Source organism: Spinacia oleracea, chromosome 6, assembly GCF_020520425.1.
Source record: "Spinacia oleracea cultivar Varoflay chromosome 6, BTI_SOV_V1, whole genome shotgun sequence".
Taxonomy (NCBI): domain Eukaryota; kingdom Viridiplantae; phylum Streptophyta; class Magnoliopsida; order Caryophyllales; family Amaranthaceae; genus Spinacia; species Spinacia oleracea.
The window spans coordinates 99,755,645-99,773,796 of record NC_079492.1 but is presented as its reverse complement, the minus strand read 5'-3'; the positions used below and the strand labels follow the sequence as shown (position 1 = coordinate 99,773,796).

Here is an 18,152-nt window from a genome sequence, read left to right as displayed (position 1 = left end):
CTACACAAACTTTATACAAGGTTTGCGGGATAGGTTCATGAATAGGAACTCAAGCTTGAATCTACTAATATATGAAGAACCAGAGGATGTACCTCTTCGTGAAAGGTTTCAAGAAGAAGGAATGGAGCAGAACCACCAAAGTTCGGATGAAGACTCTACAGATGGAAGTGGAGGAACTGAGAGATACTATACGGGAGTGGAAGACTTCCAAGAAGATCGCATGCAAGAAGATGACAGTGAGGAGCGAACTCAAACAGATCCAATCAATGTGGTGTCTAGATCTCCTGGTAGAAGGTATGGCTTAATTAATGATCCATATGCTGAGTATGTTGTTAGGAGAAGGACTTTGCATGACTCTTTTATGGAGGAAAGAGAAAGAAATAGATTGTTTTTACGTGATTCTAGAGATCAATTCCATCAAATTAGACCACACTCACTTTCAAACACTACCCAAAACCCTAACCCTAACCCTAACCCTAACCCTAATCCTAACCTTAATGCTGATTCGAACCATGAATTCACCTCTCCACCCAACCGCCATCCATCACCAACAAATAGCCAACTTTCACGGCTATCTACTGCTACAGGCCCAAGTCTGTTTGGGCCTAGATTGACAACAACGCAACAAAGATGGTTCTCACAAGAAATGGTGGAATCATTGCCTCCACCAAGCACCCAAGGGTTTGTGAGATCGACTTATGAAGTAGGTGAATCATCTGCAGCGCCGAGGGAAAGGCAAACGTTGAATCAAGAATCTATAAGACAACCAATTGTGATGGAAACCCATCACAAATCCTTTGAGGAAGTTCATGTTCAGGTTAGGCTACCACCTCACCCTTCAGAACTCCCAATGCCATGTGACCGGTTGATGTCTCCAATCACACATGATAGAGTGATCAGACAGAGAAATACAGTTGGGTGTTTTGGTACTACTTCAAGGAATTTTGTGGAAGCAAGTAGGAGATTGGCAAGATCCTTGAGTAACTTTAGGATCTCCCAAACCTCAACAAGAGTGCACCCTTATCCAGCCAGTCCTCGCCAACCTTTCCTTCCTCATTCTCCCAACTCATTTGGGGGGAATCTGCCAAACCTGCCATTAACGGAGTTTGACCCTCCAAACTCCCCTGTATCACCCACAGGTGCATTTGATTCAATTGATCTGTCCCTGGTGTCTAACACACCATTGGATTTGGTGAATAGAAAGAGGAAAAGCAGAGAGAAGAAAAAAGTGCGCGATCATGTGATGATGAATATTCGATTAGGAGAAGTGAATTTGATGCTGACTGGGTTGAGTCAAAGAAGTACAAAACCTTGCATGGATGGTCTGATAAGGGTGGTTTCAACATATGGAGAGGGGATTCCAAAGGGAAGAAGAAACTAGTATCCAAAGCCATTTCTGATGTGGATATGGCTAGACAGTATGGAGCTTGCTCTCTGGTTGAACAAAATAACAGCGAGAATGGTCGATTGAAAAGACAAGAAAAAGGAGAAGATCGGCCCGAGGAGGAGATTAAAAAGCAAAAGACAATAAGTGAGCAACCTGAACTGGTAGAACAAAATGAAGATGACATGGTGGTCGAAGTGCAAGAAGCAATCCTGGATTCGATGAAGTATGGTGACTTTGGTGAGGTGGCTGAACCAGATCAGCCCCCAAAAACATCATGAAGTTCTTGTCTTGGAATTGTAGGGGTCTAAATGATCCACACACCCCTAAAATTCCGTATTTAGTGTGGTTATGTAGAACAAAATTGCCAACCCTTTTGTTCTTATGTGAAACAAAAATGTCTGTAGATGATGTAGTTAGCAAGGTTGGCTTTTTGAACCCCTCTTCCTCTTTTGGTTTTGACTCCGATGGAAGTAAAGGAGGTTTAGTTGTGTTATGATGGTCAAGTGCTGTAGTTTCTTGTATTCATGCTTCGAGGCATGTTATTTTGTGTAATATTTTGGAAAGTAATGGGAAGAATAGGAAAGTGATGTTTGTTTATGGAGAGCCTAGAGTGGAGGAAAGGGAGCATGTCTGGTCTTTGCTTTCTTTTCTATTAGACCACAACCCAAATTGTATCTTAATTGGTGATTTTAATCAACTGGAAACCCTTGAAGATAAATTGGGAGGGAGTCCGATGATTAGGGGAACAAATAGTTTTATAGATTGGAGAATACGAAATAACGTGTACGAGATTCCTTTTTCGGGCCCACGTTACACATGGACTAACAAATGCCTAGGGGAATCCCTTATTTTGGAAAGACTAGACTGGGGTTATGTCACGAGTTTATGGTTTGATGAGTTTCCGGAGGGGAGAATTAGAAATGAACCTATCACGGTCTCTGACCACGCTGCAATATGTTATGAATCCTCGCCGTCTATCTTGACTCGAAGGCGACCATATCAAATAGAAAATTGGTGTTTGAAGCTTACGGAAATACAAGATTTGGTCAAACGATCTTGGGCCCCGTCAGGTCAGGGATCTTGCATGTTTCTGGTTTCGTCAAATCTAAGGGTAATAAGGAATGGGCTACAAGATTGGTGCCTGACCAAGAGGAAATTATGGGGTATCAACTGGAAAGAAGCAAATAAGGAGCTCCTCCAACAAGTGAATGATAATATGAACCTAGATCAAGGAAATAGATATGTCGAGAAAATAAATGAGTGGATCCCCATTTGTCGTCTACAATTCGAATACTGGCAACAACGAATGAAGGAAAGGTGGATAAAGGAGGGAGATTGTAACTCGCAAATCATGTATCGAACAGTTAAACAGAGGAAATCAAGGAATGAAATCATCACCCTCAAAAACGAACATGATGAATGGATAGAAGGTCAATCTCAAGTTTCCAAGGTGATCATGAACTCATTAGAAGATATTTTCAATCCGCCAAATGCAAATCAACAAAGGGAGAACATTGACCTGACTTTGAGACAATTAGACCTCCCAAAGATCACTGCGAGTTGCCTGGAGGAGCTTAATAAGCCTTTTACCATGAAGGAAATTAGAGATGCAATGTTCCACATCCATGTTTCGAAGTCACCAGGACCTGATGGCTTTAGTGCGGAATTCTTCAAAACATACTGGAATACGGTTGGTGGTTTAGTAACTAAAAGTATTACAAGATTCTTTGAGACAGGATATCTCTTAAAAGAATGGAACCAATCTCTATTGGTAATGATCCCGAAAATTCCTAATCCTGAATTGGCCTCACATTTTAGGCCAATTAGCTTGTGCAATACCATTTACAAATGCATTTCAAAGTGTTTGGTGAATAGGATGAAAGGAGTCCTACCGGAAGTCATCTCAAACTTCCAACACGCCTTTATCCCAGGAAGGTACATGGAGGATAACATCTTGCTCAGTCATGAACTGATCAACATGGTCAATACTAGGAAATCAAAGCCCATGGCGGTGGTGAAGTTAGACATATCGAAAGCGTATGATAGGGTGAATTGGACCTTCCTACTCAAAGTTCTACAGGCTTATGGTTTCCCTTCTAAGTGGGTTCAAATGATATCACAATGCATTACCACAGTCTCATACAAAGCTGTTATCAACGGGAAAACAACGGACACCTTTGTTCCACAATGCGGACTACGCCAAGGTGACCCTCTATCACCATACCTCTTTCTCTTTTGCATGGATATTTTATCACGAATGATGTCATTGGCAGAGGATATTAAGTTAATCAAAGGTCTGAAAGTAACAAGAAGATCTCCATCTATCACCCACCTTTTCTTTGCGGATGATGCAATGTTGTTCTTTAAAGCAAATGTAGAAGCTTGTGAAAACATTATGGAAATCTTAGAAAGGGTTGGGACCATTTCAGGACAGAAACTAAACTTAAATAAGTCATATGTTAAATTCTCACCTTTCATGAGGGATGCGGATAAAGAGTCTTTGAAGGCAATCTTGTCTATGCCTAGCACTAACAAAATGGGGACTCACCTAGGGGTTCCTGTAGATATTCAGGGTAAGAAATCTGTCCATTTCCAATTTTTGGTGGATGTAATTGCTAGGAAAATTCTCTCATGGGCAGGATTGCACCTCTCCCCTCCTTCAAAGTTGATCTTGATCCAAACGGTTTTACTTAGTATCTCTTCACATGTTATGAGGTGCCTAAAGGTTCCACTTTCTATTGCTAACAAAATTGATTCCCTTATAAGTAAGTTTTGGTGGGCTGGAGGGAAAGAGAGTGCGATGCATTGGGTGAAAAGGGACATTACAAATCGGCCAAAGTCAATGGGAGGCCTCGGCATTAGGTCTAGCCAACTCCTCAATGACACCGTACTCTTCAAACAGGCCATGAGATTACACAACAACAAGCAACTGCTTGTTGCGAAAGTGATTTTTAGCTCCCATGGTTGCTGTGTTTGTGGGAAAGGGTTGATTAGTAGTATTGCTCCAAGGGGATCCATGGGGAAAAAAGGATTTTACAGAGCTACTAGAATCTTCAAGATGGGTTTGGGGTGGAAGGTAGGGAGTGGAAAAGGTTTAAAAGCTTCCAAAGAAGCATGGGTGAATGGGAAAGTCCCAGAGGCAAGATCTGATCGAAGCTTAGCAGAAGTTAGGGGATGGAAGGTTGAAGACTTTATCAATCAGGCTGATAGGAAATGGAAGAGTGAGGACGTACGACGATGCTTTGTTTGGAAAGATGCTAAACAAATATTGGGAATGGAGCTACCAAAGGACCCGACTGATGATTTCTTATATTGGATAAATGACCCAAAAGGGAAGTTCACGGTTAAATCGGGGTATGCATGGCTAGTTGATAAGAAAATGGAAGCAAAGGATCGATTGGTGGAGGAGGATATCAGTTTCCTTAAACTGATTTGGAGATTACCTATCTTGCCTAAATGGAAAACATTTTTGTGGAAGCTCACTTATAATGGAATAGCGGTGAATGCGAATTTGTTCCATAGGGGGATAGAAATATCTCCTGAGTGTGATTACTGTGGACATGGGGAGGAAGATACACAACACCTTTTTAGATATTATACTGTGGCAAGACTAGCCTGGAGTGTCAGTCAGCTACAGGTACAACTGGTAATGGATGAATCCATTGGCTTCAAAAAATGGATTCAGAAACATATCCTGCTCTTTTATAGCAAGGATGGAAAGGGAAGCTTGGCCTTGGCTTTTTTCGTGGCAATGCTGTGGAGTCTTTGGACAACGAGAAATGCAAGGGTGTTTAGGGGAATAGGGGGCCATACAAGAATGGTACTCCAACAAGCTAACATGGGAATGCAACAATTGGAAATTTTTAAAAAACGCCCATGCCAAAGCGAGGAGGAAGTTTCAAACCTTCCACAAATTCCACCTGGTTTCTTACTAGTGCAATTGGGGTTCTCGAAGACTAGTTTTGCTAACTTTGTTTTGCAGGTGGATGGATCGTGGGACAAGAAAACGATGAAATCAGGATATGGTTGGACTTATAATCAACAGGATAACAGCCAGTGCCAAGATGGAGGAGGAGATTATGGATGTACAAAATCGGCAATACAAGCAGAAGCGCAAGCCTGTTTGCAAGGACTTAAGTGGCCCAAGAGAGAAAACATTGATAAGATCAAGATCCTAACCGACTGTGCGACCCTTATAACCTGCTTACAGTCAAAGACAAGCCTAGAAATCCAAATCCATTGGATAACCGAAGAGATAAAGAGAATCGCTAAGGAGTTCAACATATGCACCATCGTTAAAGCGGATAGAACAGCCGTTCTGAGGGCTCACCAAATAGCAAACTCATGTAGGAAGGATGGAATATCATTCAGCACTCGTCTTTAGTTTTAGTTCGTTTAGCCTATGTCAAAAAAAAAAAAAAAAAAAAAAAAAAAACATTTAAAGCAAAAAGCCAAAAACATCAACTCTTTACCCTAACCCCTTTAATTTTGGAACAAATCTATTTACAATATGTTCTCCTGTCTAATTTTTAATTATACCTTAAAATGTACGCAAATGATATATCACCTACCAATTTAGTTAACAAAGATCAAAGATGAATGCTTTAATTGAGACAAGGTATTCGAAATCAGGAAAGATTAACTATCGGTATCAAGGTTGTTCACTCAATTATGTTGTTGCACAATTTGTTGACTCATTTTGGCCTTTTTGCTTTGTTATTAATTTATCAAGCTACCACTTGCAGTGCGCGAGGGGTGTGTTATGCCTCTCATCATTACGCCACGTCACCACTAATTAGCATCAAGACATGGCATTACAACAAAAAACATATAACAAGGATCGAGCACCAAACCTCTATGTTAAAAGTTATACTTCCTACCATCTTAGCCAACCACAACTTATGTTACATTTTTCTATATAAACATAAAACATATATATTCCTTTGACGTTAAATAATACATTAAATAAAAGTGAATGCAAAACAAAAGGAAAAAAGGGAAGGATTACTTAATGGAAAAATTACTTTTAATAATCCAACCTTTTGACGATTTTCCGTTAATAATCCAACCTTTTGATTAATGTCTAATAATCCAACCTTTACACCCCATTAACTTTTATTGATCCTAACTGACGGGAGACCGGCTAAAAAGGTCACGTTTTTATTTTATTTTTATTTTTATTTTTTTTAAAATCCATGAAAAGGAAGTAAATGTTGATATTTTAATTTATGTCTACAGTAAATCGGTAATGAGTTTCAACTTTCAAAACCCGTACTTGGTGAGGCACGAAACAAAGGAGGAGTAGAAAATTAAATGGCATGGGCTTGCGCGAGATGAGATGGGTTGGACCAAAAGGGGCGGGGTTTAATTGGGTGGTTGGAGGCACGCTGATAGGGTGGTGCAAAGGTGGTGGAGTCAAGGTGGTGTACTGGTGTTGCGGTGGACCATAGGAGAGTGAAAATAGGTAATGTGCGTGAGTTTGTGTTACGGTTATTGGCTACTGAGTGTTTTAATTAGCTTTGTGTTTATGGGTAAAGGTCGTATGGATTCAGATGGTGGAATTCGAAAGGTTTTGAGGGAAACAATAGGTTAGGCGACAGTGGAGTCGCGGTGGTAAGGATGGGTGCTCCCCTCAATCTCCTCTTTCTCTCCCTCCTCTCGATCTCCTTTTTATGGATGCTTCACTGAATTTAGTTTATGGACGAAGCAGCCAATGATGTAGGGCAAATGGCGAGGAATTGCGGGGTGCGTAAGTGATAGTGAGAGGAGAAAGTGAACGGTGAGTTACGGGGTGGAGGAAAGGAGAAAGGAGATGAGCGTGGCGGTAGTGGAGAGAGGTGGTGGAACTGTGGAAGAGCAGAGGAAGGCGGTGGTTTTATATGGTGGTGGTGTAGAGAGAGAGAGAGTGAGTGGGGAGGAGGGCTAACTCTGACTCTCACTATAACAAAAATTACAGGCATGAGTGAAGGAGGAAGGAAGAAGAAAGAAAGAAAAGTCAGAAAAAATGAAGGAAAAAAAGTAATTAATTTTTTAATAAATTATAGCGAATGTATGCATGACACGTGTTCATATTACCTGCTATAGTGGGTTGATGACCGGTTAGGAGCAATAAAAGTTAATGGGGTGCAAATGTTGGATTATTAGATATTAATCGAAAGGTTGGATTATTAACGGAAAATCGTCAAAAGGTTGGATTATTAAATGTAATTTTTCCTTACTTAATTTATAAATGTACAATTATTACTTTTCTAGCTTAAGCCTCAAAACAAAAAAACGGTGTAATAAATCAACTAATTATGAAAAAAATTATCTAACTTTGTTTTGATTTCCGAATGTGGGGTTTCATATTTGGGAATGTTGTTGATCGGCCACTAATCTTGTGTCACCACCGTAATTCGATGTCATTTGATGTCGACGACGACTCCATCTATATGTGCACATATTTACAAAATAAATAAACCCGAATAAAAGTAAGAAACCGGGGCAACGCCCGGACCACACACTAGTTTATAATTTATAACGTGTTTGTGCCCGTACAATAAACAGACAATTCTAGTACTCTCCGAGCTCTCCTATAAATATTAGAACATACATGCACCCGAGACGTGCTGCGTGCACCCTGTCAAATAGTCCTAGGGTGCTCCTATTTAATACGAAGTATGGAATATATTCTATTGCCTACTCATAAAGTGAGATCTGGTATCATAAGTGAGCATCTAGTGGGATAACATTTGGGGTCGTAAGACTCGGTTCTTGCTCATTTCAGACGCAGTTAGGGAAGACACGTATTCCATTATATGTTACTAAGTTATGCTAATTTATTATGTGAATTTTTAATTGGATCATGACAAATAGATTTATTCCGCAAAATGATTAGATTGTTCATAACATAATATGTACAATGATAATTGGCGAATTCACATCATCATCTATATATACACATAATATGATATCCCGGGACATCGTACATGCTAAACACTAATTTATTTAATAATTAATTTTTCTATACTAATTTAGTAGGTAGTAGTTGATAGTGGGGTATTATTTTAATTTAGTTAGTGGGAGGTGGGGTTGGGGAAGAGTAGGGGTTGAATTTTTAATTATTTTTTATATGGAGTAGGGGGTAGGTGGGTTAATAGGAGCGGAGTGAGAAATAATATAATATTGTTAGAATATTTCCATTTTAAGAAACATGTCAAATATTAAGGGAAGACCCGATAAGAAAAATAGGTCAAGTATTCCGGAACGAAGGGAATAACAAGCTCATTCTCCACGGATATATAAAAAAAAAAAAACAATACCGAATGCGACAAAAACTAATACATCAATGAACAGTTAACCTTAAGCCTACGTCCAAAAAAAATGAACAGTTAACCAAACCCAATTACTTACGTACACACCGTCTAAGTTAGCAAGAATCATTTCATTTGTTGGTAATCCTACACACAAATAGCTTTATTAACAAGCAAATCCCACACACAAATACACAAGTTTGGGTTAACCATAATTCTTGTGAGCTTGGCCCGTATGTTCTTACGGACAAACTCTCGATTGATTAATCTATACACTAATCTTTGAACTAAAAAAAAAAAAAAGCGAATCTATCTACACTAATATATTAAAACACAATATTTGCATAAAGTGATGTCACATGTTATCTCTATATTATTATGGGGTATTTTTTTTTTTTTGTTAGATTATCATTTATATTCATTATTTTCACTTCTCCTCCTTAATTAGATGTTCATTTTATTTCAAAACTAATTTTATTTGTTTCACGTAATCACATTCTAAATTTAATTTCATTTATACTACAAATACTTCACATCTATATAATATATTAAAAGGCGTTTCTAAAGAAGTTTATGTATCACGTGGCGCTCTGTTTGGGAATATTTCATTTCACGTAAACTTCATATATTTAAAAATTTATAAATGGAGCATGTATAAGATTCGAACCCGCAATCTCACGTTTAAACAATGAAGTGTTTACCATTGGGCTATAACACATTGCATGCTATCATTGTAAAAAAAAATACACTAATAAATGTAATAAAAATGAATTGATTAATAATATTTTCAAAATATGAAATAAGAATAATATAAATGTTACTAATGCAGTAACCCGGGGCATCGCCCGGGCCTAAAAACTACACTACTACCAAAAACCCTTTTGGAGTCGCCTCTTAACCACTTATAGAGTCGCCTCATGGGCGACTCCACAGGGGGCGATTCTATAGGTACCCCCTTTACGTGTCGCCTGTGACCCGACACTGTAGGGCGGTTTATGTGTCGCCTTTTATGTTGGAGGGACTCTGTAGAGGAAATCTATGAAGTTGTATGTACTTTTTCAGGTCGCCTACTTCATTTGAGGCGACACAGATGGTACTCTATTGTGTTGCCTGTATTTTTAGGCGACGCATATTGTGCTCTATCGTGTCGCCTGTTTCGTTTAAGGCGATGTAAATGGTACTCTATGGTGTCGCCTACTTTGTTTTAGGCGACGCATATAGTACTATATGGTGTCGCCTGTTTACTATGAGGTGATGTATATAGTACTCTATGGTGTCGCCTACTTTGATAGAGGCGACCCATATGTACTCTTTAGAGTCGCCCACTTCGTTTGAGGCGATGCATATGATACTCTATGGTGTCGCCTCATTTGTTCGAGGCGATGCATATTTTAGTTTCCGCTATTGAGTCGCATCTTAATTAGAATTGCTATTTTTTATTTTTTTTAGCGCATATATAATTGTAGCCTATGTAGGACTCGAACCTACATATATGTGTGGGGCACATTGCTCTACCATTTGAGCTAATAGGCTTTCATGAAGAATTAATGGTAATACTACTACTCGGCTGAAAAGAGGGAAAAGTCACTTCAAATGCCGACGTTTTGTATACTGAGTACATCCTTCACATCAAAGAGATCTTTTAGAATTATACCTGAATATTATTATCCTTCACAACAGAAGGAAGAATTTCAGACCCAAAGTCATTGGATCTTGGTTATGCCTATGTTAGAAGTTTAGGTTGAACATCTGTCTTAAACACATAAACTCCCATGGATGCAATGTAAGGGTTACTTGATGTATCTTGTTGAGATAATACAAGGATTTGGGTGTCCACTTGCTGCCGAAAACCGGACATCAAAATGATTTAGTCTTCATCCTTTTCAGTTGTATAAACAAAGAAAACATAAGCACATAATAGAAATATTTTTTCACCATAGATTCCAAGTCAGGCCCTTAGGTTTCTGCTGTCTATCTTGGCTGGTATAAGGTGTAAATGAAGCCAAATACAAGCAGGAAACTTATGTAAATATATGGATAAAGAAAATAAACAACAATGATAGAAGTGTCTTTGTGGAACTGTGGAAGCATACCTCTCACCCACAAGAACACAAGAAACTAACGTGATTCTGCAAGTGATTCAAGCGAAGATAGTTAAGATCTTTATGTGGTGACCAAAATTACATATTTACATTAATTCAAATCAAGAAGAATTTTATCCAATACCTGCACAAGATCCATAGTCCATTCTGTAGAGCTCATCACCAGACAATATCAGGACATTTTCGATATTCTTATTTCTCGCATCCTGTATATATTACAAAAATTCAGCACATACCCTTCTCTCACAGTCCAATACTTTTTATTTTATAGGTTCCCAAGCAGAAGTAAAAGAACTAGAAAATGATCTACCCCTGCCTCAAACAGCCATATAAAACCTGTTATTTGAAACCAGTTCTTTCCAGTTTCTCCTTGTGTTTGTATAGCTGCCAAAACCTGTTAATCAAATAAGATTTGACAGAATTCTGTGTAAATTTTCTATTCTTATTTGATTAGGCAATCCAAAGTCACATCTCAAGGCGAACTAAGGGTATATTGCACCAGAAGTTTACCTCCACAAATCCATCTCCAAAGTTGATACCGTTTCCATGACAAGTGCGGTATATGTGGCGATTTAGGGAAGCAGAATTAAACTGAGTTAATATGAATACTTTGTTTATATCTCACATATATCAGCTCCATACTTATTTCACAAAAATTAATTCATACATACAAAATGCATGACTTTTTAGTTTATTGGTCCTTATTACTCCAATCATGAACATATATATGAGTTTATGATATATAATTTTATTTTAAATAAAATGATATTTAAAATAACACAACTTGTAAAATAACCACCAACCCTTATTTTATCTTATTCAACAACAAGAATGACGTGCCAACCATGTACTTTTTACTAGTTCATTTTCTTCAACAGACATGAGCAATTTATTTCAGAATCAGGATAATCCAAAATGGTAGAGTTTGGTGAAATTATTAAATCAATCACTTTTACCTCATACGGAATAGATGAGAAATCCTTGCTTTCTCCAAAATCTTGCAAGAAATTTCTTGACCAATGATGTCTAGGAGGCACTTCAAAAGAGTACAAAATATGGTGTAATTGACAATAGCTAATCCAGATTAAGCCACCACAATCACACCAAAGTACCAAACCTAGGCTAAAGCTCTGTCTTCTCTGTTTAGCTGCTTGACAATCCACATTCAAGCCTCATTGCTGCCAACAGCTCTGGAGAGACAACAGCTAATGAAGGTATACCAGCTCGTTTATCATGATTCTCCTTATTAGAAGCATGGCCAGTTTCCACTCCACCACCCCAACCTCTGTAAAGAATGACATTGCTTGGCCCCTGGGATACCAAAACTCTGCCTGTTTCTTCCTGCAACAAGTTCATTGAGGAAACCACCTCAGAATGAAGCGAAAAGGATGATTAAACCAAAATAAATCAAACTTCATTGAACATCTGTACATACTTCCAATTTTAAAACCACCTCCTGAACAGAGGTCCCTTTAGCTCTCCCCTTGACATTGACAATAACTAGAGGTTATTTCTTAAAATGGTCCTTGATTGCTTTCGCAACACCAGTGACAACATTGCTCCTGCCTGCAAGATACGTAAATGGAACTTTACATGTATAAACAAAACTACAACTAGAAATAGATTACTGCAGACAAAAATATATTCAAAACGCAAGACATCATAAACTGATAATTACATATGATATTGATATGGTGAACAAATTAAAGGATGATCTGGTTGAGTGGTGTGGATGGATCAATGATCAATGCTGAATGTCAATGGCAGGTTGGTCCAGGAGTTTCATCCGTTTCAACTTCAAAACCCTCAGCATCAAGCCATTTGTCCTTGTACATATACCATTTTGCACAGAACAAGAACAATACAAAGTTAATCAAGCTTATAATTCCCAGAAGCCATTAGAAGTTGTAAAGGTGTCCTTCGTTAAGGTTGTCTTCTAACCATGGTTTAGAATGTGCAGTTAGAGAGTTCACTAAAGAAACTATTACTGTACCAAAGAAAAACCCTAAGGAAAGTGTGCTTAAAAACAAGCCTGTGCATTCTCTTAAGAGAAAATAAAGTTGTCTTGCATATATCATTGCTTCTCCAGCACCAGTTAATATAAATTGGGGGATTAACCAGAAAACAGATATTGGTAATATTGCATTTGGATCATATACTAATTCATGTAATTCTGCAACTTTAACCCTTTTGATCTCAATAAGAGCAGCCACCGCCATTGCAACAGTAGCAAGGAATGAACAGATATTGTGAATTCTCATAGACAAACACCGACTCAACCCCTATATAGTTCAATGTAGAACACCAATATCTTGACCAATATAGACAATTTCCAATTCTAGGAACACCAATTTTCAGTCCTCCAAACTCCACTATGTCTATGTTCTGACTCCAGAAAACAATCATTTTCAATCCACCAAACTCTATTCTACATATTCTAACTCCAGAAAATAGAATTATGAATCACACTAACAAAATTTCCATTGTGATATACAAACTCAAACCATCAAAACTCAGAAACCATAGAACAAACAAAACTACCAAGTACATTAAAACACATAACATATATTTAAAGCCTAAATCATCCAACAATGTTAATCATGTACACAATATAGCAACCCCTCAACTCTCATTAATCCATTTAAATTCAAAATTCGAAGTTTTAAGCAACAAATCATAAAATTGCTCCTCACTGTAATCTATAAGAAGCAATAATTAACAAACTAACACAAAGAAAAGACTAGAAAACTAAACCAAATCACAAAATCAAATTACAAATAGAGAAGAGGAAGAGGACGAACCGAAGACGGTTTTGGAAGGGTTCGTCGACGGCTTCGTGCGGTGCCAATTGTGTCTGCAACTTTCGTTGAAATTTCGTCCTCAATTCGTTGATGGAGGTCGGGTTTCAATTTCTTGGGTATTTTGTAGGTGGAGGTTTTCCCTAATGGAGGTCGGGTTTCAATTGCTGGAGTATTTCGTGGGTTTACGGTGATGGAGGTTTTTTCGCGATCGAGGGTTTAGGTTGAGGGAGAGTTTTTAATTTTTGGTAAGGACTTCTTTTTTGAGGGAGGGCTTTCTGACTTAGAATCAGTTTAGGAGTAGGAAGTTTTTTGAGGGAAATTTAGGAGTAGGACATTTTTTTTGAGGGAAATTTAGGGGTAGGACTTTTTTTGGGATAAAGTTTTTTCGAGGTAAATTTTTATTTTAAGTATTTTTAATATTTTTTTTAAAGTAGGCGCTCAATAGTCTCTTTGAGGCAGGAATATAATAAAGAAATTAATTTATATCTAACGAGTCGCCTATCAATGGAAGGCGACACATAAGGTCAACTCTATAGTGTCGCCTATAGTATAAGAGGCGACACGTAAACTATATGTGTCCCCTGCAATGTACAAGGCGACACGTAAAGTATACGCGTCCCACTTTATGGGGGATGGGACTCGTAAAAGTTTACTTTTAGAGTCGCCTACTAAATACAAGGAGACACCAAAAGCTTATGTATCGCCTAATAAGTTGCAGGCGACACGTAAGCCTTTTATTTGGTTTTTTATTTTGATTTATGGAGCCTTATGAGTCGCCTGCTCTATAATAGGAGACTCTAAAAGCTTATGTGCCGCCTGTTTGTTTGAGGCGACTCGAAAAGTCCGACTCCATAAGGTGTTTTTGTAGAAGTGCTAGTTTTATTATTTCAAAACTTGTGTATCTTAATTTATAGTACATAAAATATGCAACCGGATTTTTAAATTAAGAAACGTGTGCATCGCACAAGGTAAAAAACTAGTTGAATTAAACATATTACGGTGGTTCTATTTCCCTGATTTTCACGTATTTTTTCTGAAATTATATTATCTGAACTTATTATAATTTATCAAAACTTATTTGGTTATAAATTGTATTTGGTTAACCCTTATTACTTATCTTATCTAAGCTAAACTGAACTTATCTGGATTTATTTTTCCCGAAATAAGTGAAATAAGGTGAATAGAATAGAGCTTTAATCCTATCACATCCAAGTCTTGACACTAACCGGCTAAACTAGTTGATAAACATATTGTTAATCATATAATATGACTTAGAGAGAGATAGGAAATAGAGGAAGAATATTATGTTGCATTAATTTGGAAAGTCTTGTTGTAAGAGGTAGTTAGTCCTCGTATAATCTATACCTAGTATTGAAAAAACATACATAACTCTATTATAAACCTGATCCACATTAATTTAGCGTGAACCAGGGCAACGAAGTAATTTTGGTTGAGATGTAACACCCTGTATTTTTATGCCTCTTTTATTATTCTGTAATTAATGTTATTAACGTAATTACGTCCTAAATTTTTCCGATCTATTTTAATTACCGTATTACGTCTACCTTTTTATTGAGATGTGATACATATTATTTAAGCCCAATTTTTTTTTTTAAAATTAATTGTCAGATGTATGTTTAGCCTTCTATTTTTTTAAGCCAACTTATTACCCAAAATATGATATTTCATCTTGAGTTTGAAAATTACAATTTTTGCCCTTGACTAAAGAGACCAAACTCTAATTTTTCTTCTTCTTCCTCGTGTGACTAAAGGAACTTGGCATTCAAAGCTTTGACTTAATTCTTCCAACAATGAGTCCAAGTTCATGACTTTGCAACTCCTATTTTTCTTTCTCTCCATACGTGTAAGATGGAAATGATACACAATGACACATGTTCTTGCTTTTGATTTCCATGTCAATGATTTACCCACCGTATTGCAAATGCCCAAAATTCCTTGTTTCCTTGTCTAAATCCATGGTTTTAATAAACCATTTCAAACAAGCTCATAAGTGACGATTATTACCCCTTTTTCACTCTATAAATAAACACTCAATAATTCAGATATTTTCAAGCTTAATTTGTTTCCTCCTGTTCGGGCCCCCGGTGGGACCCACATTCAAGGAAATTACCAAAATATCATTCTAAGGAAAATTACTGAAAATACCCTCAAACACAAACCCCTTGATGGGCTCAGACCAGAATTTCGGGGCCCATATCTCAGCCTCCTGCAGGCCCAAGATTTCATACTCATACACTTGCCTATATTTACTAATAATGCCATCCTGCATTACTATAAATATGTCTCACCTAATCATTACTGAGGTATGCAATTATTCCCAAACTCACTCTCTGAATACTTTCTCTCTCTAACAAGGACTGACTTGAGCGTCGGAGAGGGTTTTCTCGGGAACCCCCCCGAGCCAGTTTACGTTTGCTCCCTTTTGTAGGAAAACGACAGCCGACTGGAGGAAAATAACAGTCAGGTTGACGAGGCTTCCCCTATTTTCACACTTAGCAATTTCTTCGCAGAAACAGTTGGCTTTGTTTATTTCCTTGTTCAAATTTTCACCATTAATGGCCATCTATTTTCTCTCTCCTTCGCTTTGACCACCACGGCACCATCCCTTGACCGCCGCCGCTGCCACCACCATCTTCCGGCAACTCCTCCCTTCGCTGCCCGGAACCCAGACCCGGCGTCACTGCCCGTCGCCGGCGTCCACCGCAACCCTGCTGCACCGTGCTTGCTCAGTTACTCCCCCTGTTCTTTGTTGTTGTTGCTTCGTTATTTCCTTGCTACTGCTTATGTTTCTCTTTTTTCCAAAGCCCAAAAAGTTTAAAGGGGATTGTTATTTAGTGGGCTATGATTGGGTAATTAAGGAGCAATTATTATGGGTTTTGGTGAGTGGGCCGCATGCTTCAAGGAAAAAGGATGCATGGTTTTGAAATTTTCCAGTAAGTAAAACTAACTAATTAAGTACTATGATGTAATAATTAAGTATTTTTGTTAAGGCAATGAATAATTCATATTATGCTTATAATATTGAGGTTGTTGGAGTTCAACTACGATGACTCAGGATTATGGGTTTGAAGGCAAGAATTCGACATTAAGTTAAGCATTCGGATTTTTACGGTCGAGGTAATTATTATGTCCAGCAATTATATTTATGCCCGTATAATATTTTAAGGTGTAATTATTATGTCTAGCATTTTATTCTACATGCTCGTATATGTTATGTAATTTTTATGTCCAGCATTTAAGTTTATTTACCCGTATGTGAAAATATGTAATTATATGTGATTATGTGACTTAAGTGCTAAATGATATGATGTTTGATTTGAAGTATTATAAGTATTTTTATGATGATATGTTAATTTACTTTATTATTTTATGATGATATGTGTTTATAATTATGATCATGATGTTAAAGACATTGTTCGGGAATAATTACGATATTTATAAAGTTATTTTCAAGAAAGACGATGTTGCTTTTGTCGGCATGGAAAAGTGAACTGAACTAGTAAATGGGCAAGTTACAGGTAGAGACAAGTTAAAGTTATAGTTTGGGAAACAGTTCCCCCCTGAAAAGATGTAAGAAAAGTCCCGCCAAAGCCTGTACTTGCCAATGAGCTGTAAAGGAAATGATTCCTTGCCGACACAGTTTTCAAGATAACGAGATTAAGTTAGTTATTTCCGAACAATAAAGGCTAAAGATTGATGTATGCCAAATGATTTTCAAAATAAAACCGTTTTGACGGGTTGGAGTAATATTACTGAGTTTTCCACTCATTTTTGGATTTTTCTGTGTTTTTCCTATTTTCTATTTTATGATGATGTACAGGTTCGATTAAGGAGCTCACGTTGCTCAAGATGAGAGTTATTACTGGAGTTGGTATTTTATTACGGAGATACGATATCGAGCTGAGAGATTAGTTATTATGGAAATTCGGTTATTGAGATTATTATGAGAATATTGAATTATATTTATTTTTGGGATTATTGTATAATTTAAGGCATGTTATTAGAGGATTATTTTATTTGTGGGCCCATACCCACAGGTCCCAGGATTAATTAAGCCTAATTCCGCTGCCAATGATTAGTAAAGTACGGTTTATTACCGATAATTAAGGTATCGAAAAGTCGGGGCGTTACATGAGCAACATGTGTAATTGTCACGTGATAGTTATTTCGCGATTTTAAATAGTAACTATATGAGTATTTTAGTAACTATGTGATTTAAAGGTTACTATGTGATTTATAGAGTTTCTATGTGATTTGTGTCTAACCCACTTTATGTGTTTTAATATTTTTAATTTTTTCAACAATTTCAGATCTGCATTTTGTTCAGTTCTCTCTCTTTAGTTTCTCTCTATGCTTTTCATAATTTTGCTCAATTTCTAGGGTTTGTTCGATTTTTTTCGTAATTATCTTATAATTCTCATAATTGGATCTACCGGAGGAGGAAAAAAATGGAGGAATTAGTAGATAAAGAAGGAGGATCGCCATTACCGATACCGAATCGAAGAAATTATGCTCATCTACAAATCATCGCAAGAATTTTAAGAGATCA

At 37.4% G+C, this 18,152-nt stretch overlaps 1 protein-coding gene and 2 long non-coding RNA genes across 7 annotated transcripts; 2 read left to right on the top strand and 1 right to left on the bottom strand.

Annotated features, from left to right (window-relative positions):
* Nucleotides 1–1,973: 1,973 nt before the first annotated feature.
* Nucleotides 1,974–5,771, top strand: LOC110803305 (uncharacterized). The gene has a single exon (XM_022008808.2). The coding sequence runs from the start codon at nucleotides 1,974–1,976 to the stop codon at nucleotides 5,769–5,771; it is 3,798 nt and encodes a 1,265-aa protein (XP_021864500.2).
* Nucleotides 5,772–10,594: 4,823 nt separating this feature from the next.
* LOC110803318 (uncharacterized) lies at nucleotides 10,595–14,040 on the bottom strand. 5 transcript variants are annotated; one of them, XR_008923493.1, is made up of 6 exons: nucleotides 13,583–14,040; nucleotides 12,217–12,347; nucleotides 11,292–12,122; nucleotides 10,906–11,175; nucleotides 10,773–10,808; nucleotides 10,595–10,659 (listed from the first exon to the last, which is right to left on the bottom strand). It is a non-coding gene; the product is annotated as an uncharacterized lncRNA (long non-coding RNA). The 5 variants fall into 5 exon arrangements; XR_008923494.1 differs by having other exon boundaries at nucleotides 10,595–10,808; nucleotides 10,906–10,987; nucleotides 11,092–11,175; XR_008923495.1 differs by having other exon boundaries at nucleotides 10,595–10,808; nucleotides 10,906–10,987; nucleotides 11,118–11,175.
* Nucleotides 14,041–15,670: 1,630 nt separating this feature from the next.
* LOC110803313 (uncharacterized) lies at nucleotides 15,671–17,721 on the top strand. Its single transcript, XR_002537409.2, has 3 exons — nucleotides 15,671–16,536; nucleotides 16,630–16,720; nucleotides 17,424–17,721. It is a non-coding gene; the product is annotated as an uncharacterized lncRNA (long non-coding RNA).
* The last annotated feature ends 431 nt before the right edge of the window (nucleotides 17,722–18,152 follow it).

What these genes read in the sequence shown, in the direction of transcription:
- LOC110803305 (XM_022008808.2), top strand. Translation starts at nt 1,974, where the DNA reads ATGTTTGTTTATGGAGAGCCTAGAGTGGAGGAAAGGGAGCATGTCTGG.